Raw genomic sequence first — 13156 nt, forward strand, 5'->3', positions numbered from 1 at the left:
GTGAATAAAACCCACATAAATTTCAAGTCTTCGTTAGGAACCTACTTTAGCATGTTGTGGGGGGTGAAATTGGGACTTGGATAGCACAATCAAAAACTTGTAAGTAAGAAATATCTAGTTCATGGCCAAATACCAGTTGCAAAGGTAAATATTGATAATAAGTAGTTGGTCTAACACGAACCAATGACATAGTATGTAATATGACATGACTCTAAACAAAAGCTAGGAGTTTTATTTTCATAAGTAATAGTCTAGCAATAAATTGTCGATATTTAATAAAACGACTCCACTAAACCATTTTGTGTATGGACATGTGCAATCGAATGTTCAATAGCAATCCCAACTGATATGCAATAATCATCGAATGCTTGTGATCTAAATTTACCATTACAACCCCGAAAAATTGCGCTCATAATTTTATGATTTTAGCAAATAGTCTGGTAAAAGCTACATTCAAATCGAAAAATAGGCAAACATATAGCCATCTAGTAAAAGAATAAATTAATACTAAAAAATAACGAAAATAGTCCACAGGGTGAGTGTATTAACCCACATATATCTCATGAATTCTTTCCAAGAAAGTTTGAGATTCAATATTAACTTGTGTAGTCGAATGTATAATGACTAATTTACCTTACGAACAAGCTGCACATAGATAATTATTAGGTAAAAAAAAAGTCCATGTGAGTTGTTTATTATTTGACACATAATTATAGTTCCTGCATGTCCAAGTAGATCATGCCAAAATATAAAACTTTTGAGTCAACAAACTTCTAGTTCGTGATAATATTTGATTAAATCATTTTTATAAATGTATAATATATGTCAAATAAGAGTGCATGTAATTTTTCTTTTATTTGCTTCTGGTCAGATACAAAAAAAGTTACGCAAATATATTCAATTTTTTTTTACCAGCATCGTCTTAATGTGATATCATTTGCAGCAAATATTTTTAAAACTAAGCAAATTTCTTCTGGATCCATTAGAATAGTGCATCGTCAATATATATTTTGTTACTCCAAAGCTTTCAATGATATTAGATGCACCCAATATCGTATTAACATTATTTTCTGCTAATGTTAAGTCCAAAAAATATTTTTCTCTTGAAGGATTATATGTTTAATTGCACTATCAATCAAGCGGGTGTCTTGACAACTCATCATGAATCTATAAATATAATAAAATAGATATGTTTTAAAAAAACTTGAATTTAAATTTAAAATAAAGAACATAATTCAATATTATGAAATTAACGACGCATAATAAAGTTTCAAATTTTTTGCGAAAAGTAAAGAAATATTCCAAACTAAATTTCTAAAATAAAGAAAAATACTAGAAACATAGAAAATAAATTAATCTATATTTTCCATCCCACCACCAATTATATGGTCAATATTCTCATTTGTATCAACAAAAATATCGAAAACATCCAAATGAGTCGCATCAGTTGGACTATTATAATCAGTTTGTTTCCACTTTTCCTTTTCGCTTGATTGATTTTTTGTGGAGATTCATAAGATATTTTCTTGTACGACAAGTATTTGCACTATATCTTTCCATTCCACATCTAAAGTAATTTTCTTCATGCTCATTTTGGATGTGCTACTTTCGATTGCATTGTGCCTTATGAAATTGTTGCCTTCTTGTTGATGACTTTATTGATTATTTCATCCATGATTTATTCTATGTGCACGTCAGCATCCACGTATACGTTCTTGTCTTGATATTGCATTTACTTTAAACAATGGTACAAATCTAATTGGATGTAACCCATGATTTTGTATCAGCAGTTCATTATTTTGTTCAACTACAAGCAGGCAAGATATGAGTTCTGAGTATGTTTTGAAACCATGTTCACAATATTACTGCAGAAAGAGCACATTCGAAGTGTGAAAGTGGAAAAAAATTTCTCCAACTTCATCAGTGATTTTTCTCCACAAAATGTCAATTTGTACATATTTTGAATAGTTTAAGATCGTACTCATTAACAATTTTTAAGTCTTGTAAACGAATGTGCATCCACTCATAGCGAGTTTTAGGGAGGGTTATAACCCTATAATGATCAAATATTTCAATTAATTTAGAGGACCCATGAATTTTTCTCAGTAAGATATTCAATTCTCAATCTATCGTGAAAAATGATGACGGAGGAATATGAGTGCTTTTACACTAACCTATCCTACAAGAATTCTTTGTTTCCTTATTTTATTGTCTCTCCAAAACCTTTTGAGATAAGATGAATATCAGCATCGAGTACCCATGACAGATAACTTTTGCCAGATATATGAAGTGCAGCAAACTCAAGTTTTGTGATATTTGTTATTTGATTAACTACACAATAAAATAAAAGAAAATGCAATTAATTTCGAAGAATATGATTAAATATCACATAATAATCAAGTAATCAATATGACATAAGTTTCTTGATTTTTTCTTCAGGGATAAACATTAATTTAAAATAATACGTTTTTCAAATCATGTACCAATTCGAGAGTACGTTGTATTTTACTTTTGGTTCTACAAGAGTAATATTTCAAGATTCTTATGGAATATTAAGAATATAATTAACATTGATCAAGAGCAAATAATATTCTTCTGAAATATTAAAAAATATAGTTCATGTTCTTCCTGAGTGAGTAATATTTTAAAAAAATATTAATTATAATGTTATGTTACTTTAAGAGCAACAACAATATACACTTTAAAGTTTATACATGAATAAAAAATTATTAATGAAAGTTAATGATTAAAAGAGTATTCAAGAAGCATATATGAAAAAATCAAGATTTAAAGTATAAATAAATATCACAACTATAGTTGAAATTTTGTACATAATTTAAATCATGATTAATTGTGGTTGATTTAACAAATTAAAGCATGATTTAAACCTATATTATTGAGCAAATTTATTTTGAGCAATAAGTAATGTGCTGAATTAAGTAATCAACGAACAATTGAGCAAAATATATTCCATCACACGCGTATTTGCGTGATTAATTAGCAACAAATTAAAATATGTCGCACCGTAGAAACACGAGCAACCAAGTAATTAATGGAGATGAGTTTGTGCTTGTATTAACGAAAATCAGAAAGAAATTTACACGGATATGGAGGAAATTATAAGAGTCATATAAAATCCATTACACATAAATTGAAATGCACATCTTTGACATTAAAGTGCATATATGAAAACGGTACATGCAATTCGTAATTATGTTTAAAAAAATTATTACATTTCAGTCAAAAAATTGATTTTTTGACCATTATTTCACTATTTCAGCCGTTATATTTGACTTCTTCTCTTACGGGTGGACCCCACTTTTCTTCTAACGGTCAAAAAATCAATTCTTAAAATCAATCCCAAACAGCCTCTTACTAAACTTTGAAAAATTGAGTTTTCAATGCTAATATCATGTTGTGAAATGAGAGAAAATGAGAAGAGGGGATAAAAGTCAATAGATTTTTGTATTATATTAAGAATCAAAGTCCTATATTTATACAGAAAATCAGTGATACAACAGTAATAATTTCTAAGATTGTAGGAGTATAATTGTAATTCATTTATTTGTTTTTTACCTTTTTGTTTTATTTAAATATGAGGATATATTTATTATTTTATAAATTTTAATTGAGAAATTGGATAAAATTTGATGAAAAAGACGTTTTCCACAATGAAATCGGAAAATAAGGGTGAAAATGTAAAAATTTGAAATGTATGGATATTTTTCAAAACAAAAGTAAAATGTAGAGACGTTTTGTAATGATAAGCCAACAAAAAATAAATAAAAATAAAGCTAAACAGTCAAAATTTAGTGGGACCCACACGCATATGCCAACTGTACTTATTTCCCTCTTCTTCACACGCCAAAATTCACCCTCTTCTTTTATGGCAAAAACACACACTACACGCAGTAGCAACAGTACTTTCCAAGATTCCAACCCTTTTTCTCCTCCATTTTCGCCGTTTCATCTGCTCTCAAAGAAACCTTTTTCCCCCATCCCCGTCCCTTCTCTTTCCTTGCTCTAAAAACACAAATTATCCTTTCTCCTGCATAAAATATTTACCCTTGTCAGAAGAGCAATAATTCTCTGGGTTATTTGCTCCGGGTCATTTTCCTTTTTTCTTTTTTGTTTTTCCTTCTCTATTTGTTAGTTTGTGTTAAAAATCCGCCGTCTGAATTGAAGGAAATCGACATGGGTTCTTTTTCTATGGTGTCAAAATTAATTTTGCTGGTCTTTTTTTCGATCTTAATCACTACTGGGAACTCCCAATCCGGCGATGCTGCTGTTATGCAAGACTTGAAGAAGAGCATAAACGCACCTAGTTCACTTGGTTGGAATGACCCGGATCCCTGCAACTGGAAGAACGTGCAGTGCTCTAAAAATGATAACCGGGTCACCCGGATCCAAATTGGGCGTCAGGGTCTTAAAGGGTCTCTTCCGCCTAACCTCAGTAATCTCACTTCTTTACAGTTTTTTGAAGTTCCGTTTAATGAACTCACTGGGTCACTTCCGAGTCTCGCCGGTTTGTCGTCGCTCCAGTCCCTTCTGCTCAACAACAACAATTTCACCTACATACCGCCGGATTTCTTTAACGGTATGACAGCGTTACAGCAAGTTTACTTGGATTATAACTCCTTTTCGTCTTGGGCAATTCCAGATAGTCTTAAGAGTGCGTCGACTTTGCAAAAATTTTCAGCAACTTCTGCTAATATTTCTGGGCCATTACCTGATTTTTTCGGGGGCGATACATTTTCGAGCCTAGTAAATTTACATTTAGCCTTCAATTATCTCGAAGGCCCTTTGCCTTCCACATTGTCTAGCTCATTCATACAGTCTTTATGGCTCAATGGTCAGGAAAGTAATTCAAAATTGAATGGTTCTATTGCTGTTTTACAAAACATGACGCAATTGACTGAGGTTTGGTTGCACGGAAATTCATTCTCTGGGCCCTTACCGGACTTTTCTGGTTTAACCCAGCTGCAAAAATTGAGTATAAGGGATAATAGTTTGACAGGTCCGGTGCCAACATCTTTGCTTGGACTGAAATCACTGATGGCGGTGAATTTAACTAACAATATGTTGCAAGGTCCAACCCCGAAATTTAGCAGGTCAGTGCAGGTGGATATGGCGGGAACTAATAGTTTCTGTTTATCTGTTCCTGGCGAAGAATGTGATTCCCGTGTTAATATTTTGCTTTCTGTGGCTCGGGATGTGGGGTATCCGAGAACATTTGCTGAGAACTGGAAAGGGAATGATCCATGTTCGTGGATAGGGATCACTTGTAACGGTGGGAACATTACTGTGGTCAATTTTCGAAGAATGAGTCTCACTGGTACGATTTCCCCTAATTTTTCGGAGATCACATCACTGCAGAAGTTGTTTTTGGCTAATAATAGCTTGACTGGGACTATTCCAAATGAGCTAACCAGCTTGCCTAATCTTAATGAGTTAGACGTTACGAACAATCAGATTTATGGGAAAGTTCCAAAGTTTCGGAGTAATGTACTTGTGAAGACTGCTGGAAATATAGATATTGGGAAGGATGCTCCACCTCCAACTTCCCCTGGTGGGAAGCCCTCTGGGAATACACCTGGATCGTCTTCTGGGGGTGGTAGAGGAGCAGAGCGTACTGGAGAAAAGAAATCATCCACCGGAGTGGTGGTGGGATCAGTGGTTGGTGGTGTTTGCGCACTTTTCTTTGCTGGGACTATGGTTTTCTGTTTCTATAGAACTAAACGAAAGCGTTCTGGTAAAGTTCAGTCTCCTCATGCCCTAGTTTTACATCCTAGTCATTCAGGGTCAGAAGATGCTGTCAAAATTACTATTGCTGGTTCAAGCATTAACGGTGGGACGAGTGAGCCTTATAGTCATGGAAGCAGTGGTCCAAGTGACATTCATATCATTGAGGCTGGTAATATGATTATCTCTATTCAGTTGCTGAAAGAAGTGACAAATAATTTCAGCGAAGAAAATATACTGGGAAGAGGTGGATTTGGAACTGTCTATAAAGGGGAGTTGCCTGACGCGACTAAGATAGCAGTTAAGCGGATGGAATCTGGAGTGATGAGTGAGAAGGGTTTGGACGAGTTCAAGTCTGAGATTGCTGTTCTTACAAAAGTTCGACATAGGCATTTGGTTGCACTTTTGGGATACGGCTTAGATAAAACTGAGAGGCTGCTTGTCTACGAATACATGCCTCAGGGGACACTAAGTAGGTATTTATTTAATTGGAAGGAAGAAGGTTTGAAACCACTAGAATGGACCAAAAGGTTAACCATTGCTTTGGATGTGGCCAGAGGTGTTGAGTATCTTCATGGCTTAGCGCAACAGAGTTTTATTCATAGGGATCTGAAACCATCCAACATACTCCTGGGAGACGATATGAGGGCTAAAGTTGCAGATTTTGGACTTGTTCGTCTTGCTCCGGATGGAAAAGCATCACTTGTTACTAGATTAGCTGGAACCTTTGGTTATCTTGCACCAGAATATGCAGGTATAGTTTTCTTGCTCTTGAGTTACCTCGGTTTATTTGGTTATCATTTTATGATGCAATCCAATTAGTAATTGATTAAACTTTTCACGATTGTTTCTGTCTAGATTTGCAAGTTTGGTTATTGTAGCTTGTCGTTTATTTGATAATTGAAACTTGGGGTTGGCATCGGCAATACTTAGTTTTGCTGCATTTGCTTGGGATTTGTTGAGTTGAAATGTTTGGCGTGTTTACGTTGAGTTCGTCTCTTGATACATGTTTAGATCTCTTGTGCCCTTTGTTATGGGATTGTAAATGTGGTAATTGCTGCTTTTAAGTTCTCCATGTTTCTTTATGTAATATGAAATCGAGACATTAAGCAGTTTGGTAGCCATTAAAGAGTTTCTTTGGGGAAAATGAGTTTTTGGAATGGTGATTTTTAGTGAATGTGTGGTCAAAAAGTAAGTAAGTATTTTGGGTTTACGTGCAAAATGTTTTATTGTGTAAATGTGTGGTCGAAAATGAGATTGAGAAAAAAGATTTTTGCAAAAATGGATGACAGACATGGGCTAAATTAGCTGCAGTTTTAATGTTTGTATGTTTGCCCTGTATGACATTGTTATGTAGAGTCTTCTAGGGATAGAAAATACCCTAGGGTTTATGTTTATTTTACATTTGGAAATATTTTCACAAACTAAGAATAATTTGTTCGTGTTTGGACAGTGACGGGCCGAGTGACTACTAAGATTGACGTCTTCGGCTTTGGTGTGATTCTAATGGAGATGATCACAGGAAGAAAAGCTTTAGATGAAACCCTTCCGGACGATAGACAACATCTCGTCCCATGGTTTCGAAGGGTGCTCCTCGACAAGGACCAGTTCCGCAAAGCTATTGACCCAACACTTGATCCGGATGAAGAAACTCTTGCTAGTATCAACACTGTTGCGGAGCTGGCAGGTCACTGCTGTGCTCGGGAACCTCATCAGAGACCCGACATGGGTCATGCCGTCAATGTGCTTTCGTCTCTTGCCGAGCTCTGGAAACCAATGGAACCTACTGATCCAGACGACATATATGGAATCGATTACGATATGACGTTGCCTCAAGCAGTCAAGAAATGGCAGGCTTTGGAGGGAATGAGTGGCATGGATGGTTCTTCTTCTTACCTTGGTAGCACTGACAACACTCATTCGAGTATTCCCACTCGGCCATCTGGGTTTGCGGATTCTTTTACATCTGCAGATGGTCGATGAGATTACCATAAGCTGAAATTGAGCTATTGGTGTAAAGATTTGGTTGTTAATTCCATCGTTTTATCTTCGGATTTTCCTCCCCCACTCTTATGTTGCCTTATGATCTTTGATTTTAGTACTTTGTTGGAGATGTTTTTATTGTAATATACCAGAATTTAATCCCTGCATTTTCTTAAGCAAATTTGAAACGCAAATGTTGAGGGATTTTTATTCTCTTGGGAAGACTTGATATTGTTACTTGATGCCCTCTAGTCGATATTTCTTTCAGTGTTTTCAAAATTGAACCGGCTCGACTCAATGAGGATAATTTTGGTCAACCGGCCCAGTCAACTAAGAATTGTGGGCCCATTTGATAGAGGTTTTAAGAAGTCAGTACTCACGAACATATTTGAATAATTTTTTAAAAGTATATCCTGTGGTAGTAGTGCTTTTCGGAAGGTTAGATTTTTCAAGAGATTCTTTTACAAAAATATAAATTTTTATTTAAGTGGTCTGAATTTCATCCAAGTTCCATTTTTTTAAAAAAAATAAGAATTATTTAATGTGGTTAGTGCTATACATGATGCTAGTAGGACAACGTGTCACATAATTACTAAAATAATATGGGGGATCTCATTTCGTTTGTCGTTCACGTATGGTGAATTAAGTCAACTAAAAGTAATAATCAAATCCATAAAATAAGCAATTAATTATAATTAATGTTGGCGATATCAGAATGTTGTCAAAAGATGATGACATAAAACCTGTACAGCTCATGCGCACCCTCTATGAATGTTTAATGATAGAATTGGCACGTAATGTTTATATATTAATTATGGGTTGATGTGACAAATGTGTGATAGCGATTGGTTGTGGATATGCTTGCCAGCTTGAGCCCCCCCAAATGGCCATTTAGTGCCAATTATTCTTGGTTTATTTTGTTCCATTTGCTTTGAATTTGGATGCATTTGTGTATTTTTTAAGCTATCTCTTGGGCTATTCGGAAGTCAAAAGATTTCGACTAATTTATGCTTAGACTAGACGCTAAATTGTTAAATAGTTTCGTCGAGACCAGTATAAAGGAAGAAAGGTATTTCGAGTTAAAATTGAAGGATATTTGTCTCTTGTTTATTGGACATATTACTTTCATTGTAGTATCTATTTGTCCATCACATTAATTAAGACTTTAACTACGAAGGGTGACGATGGAGAAAATAAAAATTGAATTTAAGATAAAATTCATAAAATTATTTAGGGTTCGTTTGGAATGATTTTTGAGAAGTCAAAAGGATCTTGAGACTCAAAAGCTGATTTTGACTCGTTTTGTTTGTTTTATAAAAATACTTCTTCTAACTAGAAAAGTTTTTAGAAGAAATTAATCCAATATGATTTCATTTAAAAGCTCTTCAGAAAGGAAAAAACTTTTTTAAAAATTAATTTTCAAAATTAAGACAATTTTCTCAAAAAAATTTCTACAAGAAGCATAAATAAAGGTAAAATCCCTTCTATACAGCCCCTTGGTGATATATGCAATTTGGAGAGTTTTTTGGACGATGTATCGTGTAATTGTGGATCCCATGTTATTAATAGGTTGTCAAAATCATATTGGTTCATGATCGAGTCAAACCTATTTGGATCATAAAAAAGGGAGTAACGTTTTGTAATAAATATTAAATAACATAAAAATATAGTATTATTCAATTTAGTTTTTGTTTGATATGTCAATAATTAATTTTAATAAGATATTTTGGATTCCATATCTTTTCAACCACATTTCATCAATTTTTTATTAAAATTTAATCTTAATCTCCAAATTTGGGATTAAATAATATGTATATTGAGTAGGCTTGATATGTCAAATTGAAGAGAAATTATTAAAAAGATTCCTTTATTTATTTTATATTCGAGACGGAAACATAAGACTTAACGCATCTAGTCGTATTGTTAAAATGACGAAAAGGAATATTGACTTATTTTATATTTGAAATGGCAACATATATCCCGACGTCCTTTAATATTAATTATCAATTGTATACTCTTATCACAGAGTCATCTTCACTTGAGTGAATTTATAGCACCTTAATAATCGAATCTTAAGGCACACTCATTGTTAGAGCACAATAACGTAAAATATAATCGGATTTAATACTTTTGATCAAGACATGATAGGAATTGTCAAAACATGAACTTTTGGTTCAATTCGATTTTTGCCGAACCGAATTGAAAATCAACTTTTATTTGTGCCTGGTTTTGTACGTGATGGAATTAGGTTCGATTCGAAAGAACTAGGTTTGGGTGGTCCGTGCCAAATTGTCAATTGATTTGGTGCTGCAATGTTCTTGATGGGTCGAATCCTGGGGCGGGATGGACCCAAGCACCCGATACCCGACGACACCAATCAATTTCAATGCCGCTTCCTTTTCTTCGGCTGGGAATATTATATTATAATTATAGCGACAACATTACTCAAAGAAAATCTATTTGCCTTTTATATTTTGAATTTTTCACTATCATCAGGCCTTTTTTTTAAATTTTCTTTTTGTACTCCGCAGAAATCGACATTATGGGCCTGTTTGAGCCAAATTATTTTAAAAATATATATTTTTAAATAGTGATTTGATATCATTTCAATCACACATTTTTCAATAAAATAATGTTACACGCAGATCAATAACTTTTCCTTATTTTTTAACCACACATTTCTCATCAATACACTATTCAAAAATGCATTATTACCAAAATAATGTGGCTCAAACACCCCCTATATTGGGCCCAAATAATAGGTAGTTTGAACATGTATTCAATTGCTTTAATATTTTATTCATGTATTCAAATATATCATAATTCGCTTGACAAGATTTTTGAAAAGTCAAAAGTTATATTTTAACATGTTTAAATAATTTTTGAAAAGTGTTTTTTTTTTTTTTTTTTCTGGCTAAACTTTAAAATAGCAAGTGAGCACAACTCTCATATTAAAAGTGAATAAATGCAAATCATATTTTAATGAACCATTCTACACGTACAGAGGAAATGTATACAGATGTTTTGCAGAATAGACACAACAGTGGGATCCATCGAAATAAAATATTCACATGGAACCCACCCCCATGTGAGTGCCCTGTGTAATTTCTGTGAGATTATTCCCTGTACATAGGGAATGATTCTATTTAATTACTTTTACGTTTCTGTTTTGTGTTATTATTGTTCTCAATAATAATACGAGACATTTTTCTCTGTCTTCTTTTTAACTACACATTATCCAATAAAATTATATTACAGCTAAAAAAATTTTTTTTTCTTCTTTTTCAACTATATATTTTAAAAAAAATACTATTCCAAAAATTATAACATCAAATAATGGGGTCAAACGAGGCATAATTTATAGCATAACATCGAACTAAATAAAAATTAAATACGATCAATGGGTTGAATCCCTATTAATTTTGAAAAATGCAAGATATGGTTTACATAATTTTCACAGAAAATGCTCATGTGGTTAAAATATTGTCAAAAAATATCACCTCACCGTACCCACCTCCCCGTGTGTGTTCTGTACAAACCCTGTGAAGCAGGGCTGTACTTGTACTTTTGTCCATTAATTTTTGTATATGGTCATCAAATATTTAATAGAAAAATCGAGGAAAAGTCAAAACCTACCTAGGTATTCTATTAGATTCTACAGAAATAAGCGTGGGTAAACAGAACAAGCTACTCCAACCTTGTCCAAGATTAGGTATTTAGATTGGCAAAAAAATTAGCTTTGCTAAAAACATAACATATTTGATAGGTCAAAGCCACATGAAATATCTCAGGTTTTTTACTTCTTAAATTTTGTTGGGTCATATCTATCTATTTCATGGGTTTTGTACACTGTTGCACACAATGTTTGGCTAAACTTAAAATAATAAAATTTTTACATCTCAAAATCTACGAAGTCAATAAGCATCCATGTGACAGTGAAAACCACATAAGCAATGTGCGACATGTGGCAACTTTGTGCATTCCTCGCTCTCTCAAACGAAAGAATTTGACCTACCAGGCTCCAATTTCAACAATATTATCATCTCTTAAAATCTTCACACAATAGCATAATTTTTACCGGATTATTCTATATGTACAAAATTATGTACAAAATTAATGACAAACTTGACAAGTGGTGGCCCCCTGTTGGTGGAGTGGTGGTGGGGCCAGCCGCCCCACTAACAGGGAGCCGCCACTTGTCGAGTTTGTCAAACTTTTAGTAATTGATTTTGTACTTCTAGACTAATCCATTTTTACCCATCTGTTGAACCCTCTAGCAACTACGGAAGGCAATTTATCCCATCCCGTCAAGTCCCGTCCTGCCCGAACGGATTGGCTGGGCGGGATGGGGCAAGATGGGGCGCCCATAGACAATTCACTCGATAAAAACTCATTTTAAATTTGTATTTTATTATCTAATAATAACATAATTTGAAACTTTTAAAATGTAAAAAAAATTTAAAAAATTAAACAGGGCAAAAAGTTGCCCCATCCCCGCCTCGCCCCGCCCCGCCCCGCTCAGTCTAAGGCAAGGGCGCCGGAGTGGGGTTTTGGCTAAACGGGGTGGGGGCGCCCCGCCCCGAACCCGAAACCGTCCCATTGCTATTACTACTAGGACGCCCCCACCCCGCCTCGTTGCCATCACTACTAGCAACTGGCACTCGTGGGAAGCAATCAGAAGTTTGGTCGTCGAAGGCTCCCATGGCTTTTGGATTCAGGTTTTGATACGCTCCCCGCCCCGAACCCGAAACCGTCCCATTGCCATTACTACTAGGACGCCCCCACCCCGCCTCGTTGCCATCACTACTAGCAACTGGCACTCGTGGGAAGCAATCAGAAGTTTGGTCGTCGAAGGCTCCCATGGCTTTTGGATTCAGTTTTTGATACGCCTTAGAAAGAAAGTATTTGATTAGAAACTACCTTATCTGTTCCTAAAAACCAACATTATATCCTTGAGAGGATTAGGGAAAATCTTGAGAAATCAATATCCACAAGGAAATTTAGCCACATAAGAAGAATTTTATCAGAACCGCGACTCAAATTATGATTGACATTTCAACTTAAATCCACAAGGACTCCTCCTCTATAGATAGCCACATACTCATAATAAGAAAGGGTATATATTCTCTAAACTCTAGTCAAATCTCTGCTTATTTGTCCTTGTATACCAAATTTCATGTATAATTTGTATACACAATTGACTTGATTATCGGAATACCAACTATATTCGGTCCATTTTTTCATCTGGTGATCTTGGTGTTTAATAGCTACAGCTCGACAAGGACATAATAATAGTTCTGTTGACAGTAAGGCCATGTGGATTTTTGAGGTCAACAAAACAAAATATAGATTATCTATTTTTAAAAGAAAACAGTTATGAATTTTAACAATAATTCTTACTGTAATGCGAAATAATTTGTATTACAAAGAG

General features: G+C 34.3%; 1 protein-coding gene across 1 annotated transcript; it reads left to right on the top strand.

Moving 5' to 3' along the window:
• The first annotated feature begins 3882 nt into the window (after positions 1-3882).
• LOC111369348 (receptor protein kinase TMK1-like) lies at positions 3883-7941 on the top strand. The gene is made up of 2 exons (XM_022990828.1): positions 3883-6496; positions 7196-7941. The coding sequence occupies exons 1-2, from the start codon at positions 4195-4197 to the stop codon at positions 7723-7725; spliced, it is 2832 nt and encodes a 943-aa protein (XP_022846596.1). The 5' UTR covers positions 3883-4194; the 3' UTR covers positions 7726-7941.
• Positions 7942-13156: the final 5215 nt, after the last annotated feature.

The sequence above is a fragment of the Olea europaea genome, chromosome 20 (genome assembly GCF_002742605.1).
Source record: "Olea europaea var. sylvestris chromosome 20, O_europaea_v1, whole genome shotgun sequence".
Taxonomy (NCBI): Eukaryota; Viridiplantae; Streptophyta; class Magnoliopsida; order Lamiales; family Oleaceae; genus Olea; species Olea europaea.